The following is a 14,009-nucleotide window of genomic DNA, read 5'->3' as shown; positions in this document are numbered from 1 at the left end:
AGGGGGTGGGGGTAAAATAGAAGGGGGTGGGAGGCCGAATGGAAGCCTGGGAGAAGTGTTGAAAGTGGAAACAGCCCAGGGGAGACCCCTAGGGTGAGGAGCCTGAGGGGAAGCGCCCAGGCTTGGGGGTAGGGGGTAGAGGCTCTGAGGAGCCCTGGATGGGACCCCGTCTGAACCCCTCATCTCAGCTGGGCGGAAGGGGAGGCCGCGGGAGGAGCCTTCCCCAGACCCAGCCCAGGCCCGGGCGCCGCAGACGGTCTACGCCAGGTTCCTCAGGGACCCCGAGGCCAAGAAGCGTGACCCCCGGGAAACCTTTCTGGTAGCCCGTGCCCCAGACGTGGAGGACGGTGAGAGAGGGCCCCAGGGACGCGGGTGAGGGGGCGGTGGAGCTAAGGAGAGAAGGGGCTGGCTGGATGGGAAGGACCCAGAGAGGCAGAAAACAATTGTCATCAAACAGCCCCCACTTTTCTGGCCTTGTCTTTGAGCCAGGTATTGTGCTAAGCACCAACTATGAGAGGGTGATTCCTTTGTTCCCCTCCACCACCATTGTACAGCTGGAGAAACTGAGTCATAGAGCCGTTAAGGGTTTTGTCTTAAATAGCAGTTAGGAGCCAGAAGTAGCCCAGATGGGTCTGACTCAAGGTCAGAAACAGACAAGGTCAGGAAGAAGCAGAGTGGATGCAGGGAGAAGGGGAAACAAGAGGCAAGGGGAGTGTGTAAGGAGAGGAGGGTCTCAGGGAGAGAGAGGGAGGGCACTTCCCCAGGACAGGAGTCCTCCAACCCCAGCCACTCCCCCGACTTGCAGACCCTGAAGGCTGCCAGTCACCCTCATTCTTCTGGGAAGGTGCCACGTCTCGGGTTCTTGTTTTAGAAGGGCAGGCTCCCCTCCTGGTGCCCATGCACCACTTCCCAGCAGTCTGGAGGGACTGGGCTCTGCAGATAAGGAGGGCCCCACTCAAACTCCCATTATGAAGAGTTTCTACCTACAGAGGAGGAGGAGGAAGAGGAGGATGAGGATGACGAGGAAGAGGAGGCAGAGGAAAAGAAAGAGAAAATCCTTCTGCCTCCCAAGAAGCCCCTGAAAGAGAAGAGCTCCGCAGACCTGAAGGAGAGGAGGGCCAAGGCCCAGGGCCCAAGGGGTGGGTGCTGAGGGTGCTGAGAGCTCACGGGGATGCAAAACAGCTCTGTGCTTGGGGGGCTTGGTGTCTCACTGAGACACAGCGATCGAGGCTTCAAAATGAATCCAGTACTGTGACCGGAGGGTTTTTCCTCTGATGGTTTCTCTCCCAGATGGTCCTTAAGGACACAGACCAATATATGCTCCTACCCCTGGCCCCACTGCCCCTGTCCCTTGAGCTCTGTGAGCCAGAGGAGGACAGAGGATTCTAGTTTTCTTTGTGATTTTGTTTAGTTTTGTTTTAACTCAATGGAAATTGTTATGATTTTTATAAAAGTATCAAAGTGATTACAGTAAAAAGAAATCAGTGAATCAATGCTGTGATGGCGTCCTGGCCTGGGCACCTTACCTGATAGGGACCAGCAGCCTGGCCTAGAGCTAGGACCTTGGGCCTCTGAGGCAGGGAGAGCACATTCTGTAGCGGTGACCAGAGAAGGTTTCCTGGAGGACACGGGACTAAAGGCGGGATTCAGAGGCTTGGTTAGAAGGCCTGGTGTTCATTCATTCCAGAACTGCTAGTTAAGCTCCTGGTCTTTGCCCAGAGCTTTTTTGGCCTCAGGGAAAGAAAAATCAAGATGAGCAGAAGTCACAAAAACTAGCCTGGCGTGGTGGCGTGCACCTGTAGTCTCAGTTACTTGGGCGGCTGAGGCACAAGAATCACTTGAACCTGGAAGGTGGAGGTTGCAGTGAGCTGAGATCCCGCCACTGCATTCCAGCCTGGGCAACAGCGAGACTGTCTCAAAAAAAGAAAGAAAGAAAAGAAAAAGACAGCAGGCTGTGGGCCTCTGTCAAGCTTCCAGCCTCCCTGGGGACTATAGGGAGGACAAGAGAGTTGGAAGGCAGCCTTCAGCCCCAGTAGACACCTTATTTGCCTGACCCCCATCTTCCATTTCCAGGAGACCTGGGAAGCCCTAACCCCCCGCCGAAACCTCTGCGTGTTAGGAATAAGGAAGCCCCAGCAGGGGAGGGGACCAAGATGAGAAAGACCAAGAAGAAAGGTGAGCCCAGCCCAGGGAGGAACAGGGAACTCTAGCTGCGCTGGGGGTTGTGACACTTTCACATCCACACATGCAGGGTCTGGGGAGGCCGACAAGCACCCCTCAGGGAGCCCAGCCAGTGCGAGGAAGAGCCCAGCAGCCATGTTTCTGGTTGGGGAAGGCAGTCCTGACAAGAAAGCCCTGAAGAAGAAAGGTAGATGGCAAGGGCTTCTGGTGTGGTGACATCTTGAGGTGGTCCTGGGGGCGGGGAACTGGAGGGTCCTTACATCATAAGGGACAGTGCTAGGTAAGGAGTTTTCGGGGTCTAGAGTCAGACAATGTGCTGGGCATCTTGACCCCCGCATTGATAGCTGCGTGGACTCAGGCAGGTGTCTTAGCCTTTCTGAGCTCTAATAATAACATGGAGTCGACTCTCTTGTGGTTGTGGGGAGCATCCAAGTGAGACATGGGTGTTGGAAGCACTTTGTTCACAACCTTGTTTCCCCTCCATGCCCAGGCACTCCCAAAGGCGGGAGGAAGGAGGAAGAAGAGGAAGAGGAGGCAGCTACGGTGACAAAGAACAGCAATCAAAAGGGCAAAGCCAAAGGAAAAGGCAAAAAGGTTGGGGCCCAGAGGGGCAGGGGGCTGAGGTCCCTTCAGGGAGCAGAGGCAAGGGCCTGGACTTGGGATCCTAGAGGGTGGGGGCTTGGAGCCACTTGAGGTTAGAACCTTGGCTCTCCCTCTTGTGACAGGATATAAGGACAAAGGAAACCAGGTTTGTGCAAACAGAGGAGGCGTTTGTGGGGTCACTAAGCTAGGACTTGCCTTGCAAGGGCCTTATGTCATCTGGGCTCTCTGAGGCCTCCCCTCTAGAGCGTAACCACCAGACAGCCAGAGATGCCCCCACGCCACCCTATGTTTTTTGTGCCGGGGAGGAGGAGCACACAGGCAGAGAGGCAGATGAGGACTGACTGATAGTCAGCTGCACCGGTTGTTAAAATGTTTCCACCCTACTGCCCTGAGCTCCCCAGGCACTTTCACCCACCTTACCCAGGACCTCCCAACCTCCCACAACTAAACACTCCAGCAACAAAAGGGTTAACACTGCCCATCAGGGGCCTCCTGGTTTCTCCTCCAAGCTTACCAGTAGGCATCTCCATGGCGAACAAGTTGTTAAATATTTTGAATATTGCCCCTGCTCCCAAACAGGACTCAGCCACCAACACACAAAAGCTGGAGTAAGCAGGAGAGGGAGGTCGAACTGAGAGAAAGTAACAAAAGTTTTCAAGGAACAGGTTTCCCCCAGTGGGGAGATCATCACAAGGACAGGGCCTGGATTTTAGCTTTGTAAGTTTATTAGTTTGTGCAGGAGTGGTCAGGTCTAGAGGGGACTGATTCACATTAACCAAGATCGCCAGATGCTGATGTACAAACTGAAAGTCCAGTTTACTGTCTCCCAGGGGGGAATGTAACTGCAGAAGAGCTTTCAGTACAGTAGGCTCTTGAAATTCGCAGCTGCTGAAGTGTTTGAATAAGTTCTGGCTTTCTCCACATCGTGTTCCAAATATAGTCTTTTGTTTCCCAAGTTTCTTCTGGAACAGCCTAGCCTAGAGAACAGGTGATCACTTGTCCCTGAGCTGAGGATTCACTGCTCCACATCAGCCTCCCTCAAACACACTGCAAACCTGTGGTCAACAAAAACCGCCATGGCCAGGAGGGTGCCTCACGCCTGTAATCCCAGCACTTTGGGAGGAGGAGGCAGACAGGTCACTTGAAGTCAGGAGTTCGAGACCAGCCTGGCCAACATCGTGAAACCCCATCTCTACTAAAAATACAAAAATTATCAGGGCATGGTGGTGCGCACCTGTAGTCCCAGCTACTTGGGAGGATGAGGCAGGAGAATCGCTTGAACCCAGTAGGTAGAGGTTGCAGTGAGCTGAGATTGCGCCACTGCATTCCAGCCTGGGTGACAAGAGTGAGGCTCCATCTCAAAAAAATGAAAAATAAATTAAAAAAAAAACGGCCAACCACACAGCACATCAGGGATTCTTTGTGGCTCCCAAATAGGATTGAACCGTCAAATACACACATCCAGGCTGGCAGTCCATGCTTGCCCCTGTTGGGAAAGTTGGGCTTAGACTCTTGGCTCCCTTCCTGTGAGGGATAGAACATGAAGACAAAGGGCACCAAGTCTGTGAGAACAGAAAGGGCTGTTGTGGGGTCACCAGGCCACCCTAGGGTTTTATGTCACCAAATTGTTCTTAGGAGTTTCTCAGTGAGCAAAGTGGGCTTACATATTCATTCATGTATTAACTATGCATTGCTGTGTAACAAATCACCCCAAACTGAGTATCTTAAAACAACATTTACTTTCTTATTCAGTTTCTGAGAGCCAGAAATCTAGGAGTGGCTTAGCAGAGTAGTTCCGGCTCAGGGTCTCTGAGGAAGTTGCAGTCAAAATGTCAGCTGGTGCTTCGGTCACTCTGAAGGCTTCACTGGAAATGAAGGATCCACTTCTAAAATAGTTCTCTGTGGTGGCTGTTAGCTGGAGATCTCAGTTCCTTCCTACAGGGACCTCTCCTGGAGGCTGCTTGAGTGTTCTTTTTTCTTATTTTTAAAATTTTATTTATTTTTTTGCTTCTTATGCTTCATAAGTGTTCTTATGCTTATCTATTTTTTGCTTCAGAGTGTTCTTATGACATGGCAGGCAACTTCTCCCAAAGTCCAAGAGACAGAGAGCCATGTAGAAGCCACAATATCTTTTATGACCTAACCTTGGAAGTGGCCCATGATCACTTCTGCCATATTCTACTGGTCACAGGGAGCAACCCTGGTATGCAGTGGGAGGAGACTACATAAAGGCACAAATACCAGGAGACAAGGATCATTGGGTGCCATCTTATGATAATGAATATCATCTTGACTATAGTATTCACTAGTTAACAGTAAGAGTGGCAGCTAACACTTTCATAGTGCTTAGAACACAGCAGTCCATTCTGTTAGCCCCACTTCACTGCCTGAGACAGTGTGCAAAGGAGGAAAGGTCTTTCTAAAGGCTCTGGACCTCATAGGAGACTGGACAGAACTCATGCCCCAGCCCCACCTCTTACTAGTTATGTGAACTTGGGCAAGTGACTTAACTTCTCTAAACCTCAGCTTCTTCATCTACACAATGGGGATGACTCCTGCGGTGGGGTGATAAGAGGATGAAATGAGTAAATACTTGGAAAGTACTTGGAACTATGGTACCCTGATAGAATTTATGCAAGCATTTGTTAAATACATAGGGAAGGCCTGTCCCAGGTATCCACCCCTACTATACCTACTTCTCAGATGAGAAAATTGAGTTACAGTGTGGTGAAACTTAACAGTTAAGACAGTTAGTGGTGAAACTAGGATTTGAACCTAGACAGTCTGGCTCCAAAGCGTGTGCTCCTAACCACAAGCTAAGCAGAATAAAAATAAATCACAGAGCTCCCCAGAGCCTCCTAACTTGGCCGTGCCGGGCTGCCAGGGAGCATGAGGGGCAGTGGCGTCCCAGCCTCCAGGGATGCGGCCCCTGCTCCAGCCAGCCTCTCTGTTCTCTCCACACACAGAAAGCGGTGAGTTGTCCTGCCCGGCTGCCCGTGTCTCAGCACTGGGACCTGCTGGGGGCGGGGGAGCTGGTGGTCTGGGGCTGATGGACCCTCTGCCCCCACCCAGAAGGAGGAGAGGGCCCCGTCTCCCCCCGTGGAGGTGGATGAACCCCGGGAGTTTGTGCTCCGGCCTGCCCCCCAGGGCCGCACGGTGCGCTGCCGGCTGACCCGGGACAAGAAGGGCATGGATCGAGGCATGTATCCCTCCTACTTCCTGCACCTGGACTCAGAGAAGAAGGTGGGTAGGGAGAGGCAGCAGAGGAGGGAGGGTGGAGGGGTCGGGGATGGGGGCCAGGGGACAAACGGGCCTGCTTTCTCCCCGCCGCTCACCTCCATCCCTTCCCACCTTCTCTTCCCATCCTGTCACCTGTCTCCCCTTTTCCCCAGGTGTTCCTCTTGGCTGGCAGGAAACGAAAACGGAGCAAGACAGCCAATTACCTCATCTCCAGCGACCCTACCAATCTGTCCCGAGGCGGGGAGAATTTCATCGGGAAGCTGAGGTGGGGCTGGGCTTCCTGGGACGGAGGGGTGGGGGGTGCTTGGGTCAGCAAGAAGGCCATAGCCAGTCATCTCTGTCCTGCTGTGCCTGGCAGAGCACCCACCACACTGGGCACCCTGGAAACATCCCCTAGCCTCGGGCCTCTCACTTTGGTGTACATAGATCGTTTGGGGAGCTTATTAAAATGTTTCAATGTGTGGGGTGGGCCCGGGAGTCTACTTTTTTAATGAGCACCCAGGCAATGCCCACACTGCTGCCAGCACAGGGCTTCACTTGGAGCAGGGCATAAGTTCCACAAGGGCAGGCACTGTGCCTGTCTTGTTTAGGGCTCAGTTCCTAGCACTGAACACTTACTAGCTCAACAAGTATTTACTGATCAAATGAATGAACATGTATTCAGCACTATCCTGTGCTGTCTTCCCATACATCTCATCTAATCCTCACCACGAATCTGAGCGCTGAAGGAAGGGGACGCCTGAGTCAGGCCTTATTTCTTAAATGTATGTATTTAGGCTGGGCGCAGTGGCTCATGCCTGTGTTCCCAGCATTTTGGGAGGACGAGGCAGGTGGATCACTTGAGGTCAGAAATCCGAGATCAGCCTGGCCAACACGGTGAAACCCCGTCGCTACTAAAAATACAAAAATTAGCCGGGCATGGTGGCACGCACCTGGAGTCCCAGCTACCTGGGAGGTTGAGGTGGGAGAATCTCTTGAACCCAAGAGGTGGAGGTTGCAGTGAGCTGAAATCATGCCACTGCACTTCAGCCTGGACAACAGACCAAGACCCTGTCTCAAAAATAAATGAATAAATAAATGTATGTATTTAACAAAACTTTTATAAGGCCTAATTATGTGTCAGGTGTAATTCTAAGTCACTTCCAAATGTTAACCCATTCAATCCTCTTACTGTCCAAATGAGGGAAATGCTGTTGCTCAGGCCATTTGGGGACGCTGGGGCTCAGAGAGTTTAAATACCTTGCCCAAGATCTAACAGCTAGTAATAGTAAGAGATGGAGTTGAGATTTTAACATTGCCTAGTCTCCTTGTAGATTCAGACTTTTTTATTTATTTATTTATTTGTTTATTTATTTAATGTATTTATTTTGGCGTGCACTCTGTCACCCATGCTGGAGTGCAGTGATGTGATCATGGCCGTGGCTCACTGCAGCGTCGACCTCCCGGGCCCAAGTGATCCTCCCACCTTAGCCTCCTGAGTAGCTGGGACTACAGGCACATGCCACAGTGCCTAGATAATTTGGCGGGTGGGGGGGGCGGGTATTTTTTGTAGAGACGGGGTTGCCTGCCATGTTGCCCAGGCTGGTTTCAAACTCCTGGACTCAAGCGATCCTCCCTCCTCTGACTTCCAAAGTGCTGAGATTACAACCTTGAGCCACCATGCCCTGGGTTGGGCCAGCATTTAAAAAGACCTCTGCATAGGGGGAAGCCTGGGGCAGGGAACATGAATTGCTGAGTTCTAAGACACCCGCACCCTTGTAGGAAGCTCTCTAAACTGCTTGGCTGTGTGGAAGGGGCCTGGGGCAGGGATGTAGGTCCCCTCAGCCCCGCCTCAAGCTCTACCCTGCTTGCAGGTCCAACCTCCTGGGGAACCGCTTCACGGTCTTTGACAACGGGCAGAACCCACAGCGTGGGTACAGCACTAACGTGGCAAGCCTCCGGCAGGAGCTGGCAGCTGTGATCTATGTGAGGACTCCACCTGTCCCCCATGCCAGGCTGCTCCCCTTACAGGGGCTGGCCTCACAGGCATCTGTTTCCCTCCCAGGAAACCAACGTGCTGGGCTTCCGTGGCCCCCGGCGCATGACTGTCATCATTCCTGGCATGAGTGCGGAGAACGAGAGGGTCCCCATCCGGCCCCGAAATGTGAGCCCCGCACCTCCATGGCCCCTGGCTCCCTATTTGAGAAACAGGGGAGTCAGGGCTCAGCTTAGGAAATAGCCAACTACCTGGGCACGTTCATCACCCTCCAACACAAATTCATTCTGATCACCTATGGAATGGATTTAGGCTTTTTGTAATTGAATTCACTGAAAAACCACAATAGGCTTTTTGGTTGTTTTCGGAGTTTACATCAAATTCATATATTACATGCATTCATATCTTCATTGACCACACATATTGAGTGCTAAGTATTATCCTAGGCACCTGGAAGACATCGTGGACAAAACAAAGATCTGCCCCACCCCCCTGAAGCTGGCATTATATTGGGAGGAGAGTAACAGTAGACAATAATTGTGATAAATAAGTAAATTATGAAGCATACTGGAAGGTGGTAAGTGCTATGGGGAAAAACGTCAGACCAGGTGCAGTGGCTTACACCTGTAATCCCAGCACTTTGGGAGGCCAAGGTGGGCAGATCACCTGAGGTCAGGAGTTTGAGACCAGCCTGGCCAACATGGCTAAACCCTATCTCTACTAAATATACAAAAATTAGCTGATGTAGTGGTGGGCACCTGTAATCTCACCTGTTTACTCAGGAGGCTGATGCAGGGAGTATTGCTTGAACCCGGGAGGCACAGGTTGCAGTGAGCCAAGATCGCGCCATTGCACTCCAGCCTGGGTGACAGAGCGAGACGCCGTCTCAAAAATTTAAAAAATGTTGCTGGGCACGGTGGCTCACGCTTGTGACCCCAGCATTTTGGGAGGCCAAGCCTGGCAGATCACAAGGTCAGGAGTTTGAGACCAGCCTGGCCAACATGGTAAAATCCTGTCTCTACTAAAAATACAAAAATTAACTGGGTGTGGTGACAGGCACCTGTAATCCTAGCTACTCAAGAGGCTGAGGCAGGAGAATCGCTTGAACCCCAGAGGCGGAGGTTGCAGTGAGCCAAGATCACGCCACTGCACTCCAGCCTGGGCAACAGAGCTAGACTCCGTCTCAAAATAAGTAAATAAATAAATAATAAAAAAATAAAAAATTTTAAAAGAAAAAAGTCAAACAGGGTAAGGGAGATGACAAGTGTGTAAGTCTCAGTATTAAATACAGTTGTGAGAGCAGACCTCAATAAGAAGGTGAGGGAGTGAGCCTACGGATATCTGGGGGAAGAGCACCTGGGCAAAGGGAAGAGCCAGTGCAAAGGTCCTGTGGCAGGAGGGGGCCTGGTGGGCTGGAGGAACCACCAGGTAACCAGTGTGGCTGGAGGGAGAGGAGGTCAGAAAAGTGAGGGTAAGGGGTAGACAGGGCCTGTAAAACGGTTTTTGCTCTGAGAGAAATGGGAAGCCACAGCAGGGTTTTGAGCAAAAGGAGTGACATGACTTGTTTTTTTTGAGACGGAGTCTCGCTCTGTCACCCAGGCTGGAGTGCAATGGCGTGATCGCAGCTAACTGCAACCTCTGCCTCCCAGGTTCAAGAGATTCTCCTGCCTTAGCCTCCCGAGTAGCTGGGATTACAGGTGCTCACCACCACACCCAGCTAATTTTTGTATTTTCAGTAGAGATGGGGTTTCACCATGATGGCCAGGCTGGTCTTGAACTCCTGACCTCAAGTGACCCACCTGCCTCAGCCTCCCAAAGTGCTAGGATTACAGGCCTGAGCCACTGTGCCCGGCCTTTTTTTTTTTGAGAACGGGTCTCACTCTGGGTCTCACTCTAGCCCAGGCTGGAGTACAGTGGTATGATCACTGCTCACTGCAGCCTTGACTCCTGGCTTCAAACAGTGCTGCTTCCTGCCTCAGCCTCTCATGTAGCTGAGACCCTAGGCACATGCCACCATATCTGGCTAGTTTTTTGTAGAGCCGGGGTCTCACTTTGTTGCCCAGGCTGGTCTCAAACTCCTCAAGTGATCCTCTTATCTCAAAGTGTTGGGATTGTATGTGTGAGCCACCATGCTTGACATGACTTGTATTTTAAAAGGCAAAGGTTGTTTTGCGTGTGTATGTATGAGGCGTAGTTTAAGATGCAGAGATGTTCTGGAGAGATGTGTCAGTCCTGTGCTCTGCTCTTTAGCACTACAGGTCCAGTGAGTCCAGGATTTCAGAGGCTCTGGGTGACTCGCATGCCCCATCCTCACAGGAGACTGATGTCATTTTACTCATTTACAATGAAAGATAATACTCCTGTCAGCTGATCACACATCCTTCCCTGCTGGAAAGTCACAGCCCAGGCTGATCTGCAGGGCACCAGCCATGTGAGGCTCAGTCTTGAGGGTTCACTCAGCCTGTGGGCCCCACAGTTGCCCCTCCCATGCCTGGAATAAACACACAAATCCCCCAGAGACAGCATCTCCTGCCCTTGTTTGGGCCCTGTAAGAAATGCCTAGTGCTGTTTTGGGTCTCTCTTCTGCCAATTACAGTGCAGTAGGAGGAATGGTAAGAGCAAGGTGTCATGGTCTCAGTTCACAGCTGAGACATGTAAATCAGATGGGGGGTCAGGAAGGCTTCTAGGAGGAGGTGATCTTGAGTGGACTCACTCTAATCCATGAACGTGACCAGGAGACAAGGAAACTCAGGAAAGAAAGATCTTAAGGGCACATCATACAGACCCTGCTCCTCCCTTTCAGAAACTCTCCTCCAAGTACATTTTCTCTTAACTGCAATTTACCTATCCATCTCCCCAGCTCAACTGTGTGCCCTTCGTAGGTCCGAGATTGGCTTATCCTGTCATTAGGTACCAGTGTGTGTCTGTCTCCTAAGACTGCTTGGGTACCAATGGCATGGAGCGCCTATGTGCCAGATACTCCTTGCCATTTTCCAGCCCTCCGCTTTGACATCCCAGAGACAAAGCCCCATTCTCACAGATGTGAACCCTGTCCACAAGGATGCCACAGATACCAAACCTGTTCTCAGATATCCTAATGGATAAAGATGTCCAGGCCACACCCCTGCGCACACAGGCCCAGGCCCCTTCTCTGGTCAGTCCTGAGCCATCTCAGTCACCTCTAACTGTCCTCTCCCTCTCTGCCCCCCCGGGGCACCCCAGGCTAGTGACGGCCTGCTGGTGCGCTGGCAGAACAAGACACTGGAGAGCCTCATAGAACTGCACAACAAGCCACCTGTCTGGAACGATGACAGCGGCTCCTACACCCTCAACTTCCAAGGCCGGGTCACCCAGGCCTCAGTCAAGAACTTCCAGATTGTCCACGCTGATGATCGTGAGTACCTGAGGGCCCAGGTCTGACTCTTCTCCACCACCCCCAGGACGCTGACCCTTATTCAAGCTCCCCTCACCCCCTCACATACACACACACCAACGGTTATCCCAAGAGCTGAGACATCCGACAAGGTCACTCTCTCCTCCATAGGTACTGACACTGTGCTCTCAAGAGCCTCGATATTCTAAGCAGGTGTCTTGGGGCTCATGATTCCAGTTTCCCATTCCAGCATTGGCCAGAGCAGTAGGTTAGATACTGGGACATTCTGGATAAGATTGTGTTGAAGGGAGGGTTGAGCTCCTAGAGTCTGAAAACCACTGACAGCCCGACTCCTCTTTGGTCAGAGGGTGCTGAGGCTCATGGAGGGCAGCCCTTTGCCCAAAGTCTCTCAGCAACTTCTCCAGGAAGTTACACTGGCCCTCAAAATTTATTTCACAAAACTTACACAGTGCTTACTATATGCCAGGCACTGTTCTCGGGATTTTACAGATACTGAATCATTAAATCCCTTCAACATCCCTGTGAGGAGTGCCATTATTATCTCTATTTGGCAGGAAACTGAGGCACAGAGAGGTTAAGCAACTTGCCCATGGTCACATCACTAGTAGGAGGTAGAGCTGACAGTCAGGATCTCCAGTGGCCATGCTCTTAACCTCTTCAAGATGGTTGCCTTTTAGGGGCGGGGAATATTAAGCATTTTTGAGTGCCTACTCTGTGTCTTCTCTCAAGTGAGAGGTCAAAGGACTACCTTGGAAAGGTCAGGGAAACAAGGTGTCCCCCTTACAAGCCTTGGTTGGAAAGGCTTCCTTCCCACTAGGGTGAGGAAGTTTGGGGATGGCAGGGTATCTCCCATAGGTCTCTGGGTTCACAGGGTTGGACCAACATTGAGTGAGCCCCAACTCCATCCTAGAGATGTGCCCCCAGTGCCACCTGTCCTGTGGCCGTGGGACTGCTCTCCAGATCATGTTTCTGGTGGAGCCTGGTCCACCTGAGTTTGGGGGTATTTTTAGCAACTTTCTGTCCCTATGGATGCTGTGGGAGGTGCTGAGGTTGGGCTGGGAACCTGGATCAGAGAGGGGAGAGGTGCCCAGTGAGGCTGAGGAAGGGGACCAGGGGCTAGTCAAGGGGTGGAGCTGGGGTCTAAGGTGGGACTTAGTGGCTGGGGATAGGAGGAAAGAATGTGGCCAGAAACAACAGAGAAGTTGGGAAGGAAGAATTCTGGGCTTGGATAAATTTGACAGGGTCCCATAGTTAATCAGGTGCGGGCTCTAGGCATGGCCTGTGGCAGCAGCAGACAAGGCAGGGTCCCTGCCCCCAGGAGATTACAGTATGACTGCAAAGCCATGTGGTGCTGGTGTGGAGTGAGATAGGAAGAAGAGATGGGTGTTGAGTAACTGAGATGGTGGCTGAGGGTTGGATCTCCAAGGCAAGGGAGAGACTGCCCCCAAGGTTGAAGGCACTGTCTGCCACGATGGGAGTCCAAGGAGGTCTCGGGCCGCCCCCACCCCGTCTTGTGTCCATAGCCGACTATATCGTGCTGCAGTTCGGCCGCGTGGCGGAGGACGCCTTCACCCTAGACTACCGGTACCCGCTGTGCGCCCTGCAGGCCTTCGCCATCGCCCTCTCCAGTTTCGACGGGAAGCTGGCCTGCGAATGACCCCAGCAGCCCCTCAGCGCCCCCAGAGCCCGTCAGCGTGGGGGGAAGGATTCAGTGGAGGCTTGCAGGGTCCCTCCAGCAAAGCCCCGGCGGAAAACTGCTCCTGTGTCGGGGCTGACCCCTCACTGCCTCTCGGTGACCTCTGTCCGCTCCCCAGCCTGGCACAGGCCGACGCAGGAGGAGCCCGGACGGCGGGTAGGACGGAGATGAAGAACATCTGGAGTTGGAGCCGCACATCTGGTCTCGGAGCTCGCCTGCGCCGCTGTGCCCCCCTCCTCCCCAAGTCCCAGTCACTTCCTGTCCGGGAGCAGTAGTCAGTGTTGTTTTAACCTCCCCTCTCCCCGGGACCGCGCTAGGGCTCCGAGGAGCTGGGGCGCGCTAGGAGGAGGGGGTAGGTGATGGGGGACGAGGACCAGGCACCCACATCCCCAATAAAGCCGCGTCCTTGACCAAGCGGAGCGGTGGTTCCTCAGCGCGTGCGGAGAACGAGGCGGCAGGAGGCGTCCGAGGCGCGGGCTAGAAGCCTCAACCCCCGCCCCACTCCCGCCCAGGCCCCGGGCGCTCCAGCGTCCCCTCCCCTCGCCCGTCGCGGGTCCTACCGAAACTCGGCGGCCGCGCAGCGTCGAGACGCCCCCCGCGGGGGCCCGGGGAGCCAGGACGAAAGGGAGGGTCCCGGAGGTCGGGGAAGAGGGAGAAAGGGAGAAGAAATTCGAGAAACGAGCCACGCGGGAGAACCAGACAAACTGGGTCCCGGCAGGGCGGGCGCAGCCGCCAGGGCGGAGCCGAGTCTGGGGCCCCGGGAGTGGGGGGCAGGCCCGCGAGCTGGAGGGGACGCTCCGCCTCGGCGGCTCGGGACTAGGGTGGAGAGGCCGGGAGCCCCGGGGCCCGTGCGCTCCGGCTCTGCCGGGCTCCTCGTGACGCGGCACCCAAGGCCCCGGCACCGGGAGCCCTGCCCCGAG

At 53.4% G+C, this 14,009-nt stretch overlaps 1 protein-coding gene across 3 annotated transcripts in view; it reads left to right on the top strand.

Moving 5' to 3' along the window:
- TULP1 (TUB like protein 1) overlaps window positions 1-13,503 on the top strand; it is a 20,701-nt gene extending 7,198 nt beyond the window's left edge. Inside the window, exons 4-15 of one of the 3 annotated variants that reach the window (XM_017870075.1) lie at window positions 189-347; window positions 990-1,139; window positions 2,074-2,175; window positions 2,252-2,368; window positions 2,672-2,775; window positions 5,751-5,756; window positions 5,857-6,027; window positions 6,177-6,289; window positions 7,878-7,989; window positions 8,069-8,167; window positions 11,222-11,393; window positions 12,937-13,503. In XM_017870075.1, the coding sequence (XP_017725564.1) occupies window positions 2,154-2,175; window positions 2,252-2,368; window positions 2,672-2,775; window positions 5,751-5,756; window positions 5,857-6,027; window positions 6,177-6,289; window positions 7,878-7,989; window positions 8,069-8,167; window positions 11,222-11,393; window positions 12,937-13,364 (1,344 nt within the window). In that variant the 5' untranslated portion in view covers window positions 189-347; window positions 990-1,139; window positions 2,074-2,153 and the 3' untranslated portion in view covers window positions 13,365-13,503. Of the gene's footprint in view, window positions 1-188; window positions 348-989; window positions 1,140-2,073; window positions 2,176-2,251; window positions 2,369-2,671; window positions 2,776-5,750; window positions 5,757-5,856; window positions 6,028-6,176; window positions 6,290-7,877; window positions 7,990-8,068; window positions 8,168-11,221; window positions 11,394-12,916 lie in introns of all 3 variants that reach the window. The other 2 variants (XM_017870074.1, XM_017870076.1) reach the window with 2 other exon arrangements.
- Window positions 13,504-14,009: the final 506 nt, after the last annotated feature.

This window comes from Rhinopithecus bieti, unplaced genomic scaffold (assembly GCF_001698545.2).
Source record: "Rhinopithecus bieti isolate Rb0 unplaced genomic scaffold, ASM169854v2 scaffold_4553, whole genome shotgun sequence".
NCBI classification, from domain to species: domain Eukaryota; kingdom Metazoa; phylum Chordata; class Mammalia; order Primates; family Cercopithecidae; genus Rhinopithecus; species Rhinopithecus bieti.
The sequence above is the reverse complement of the archived record's forward strand: the minus strand, read 5'-3'. Positions and strand labels throughout refer to the sequence as shown.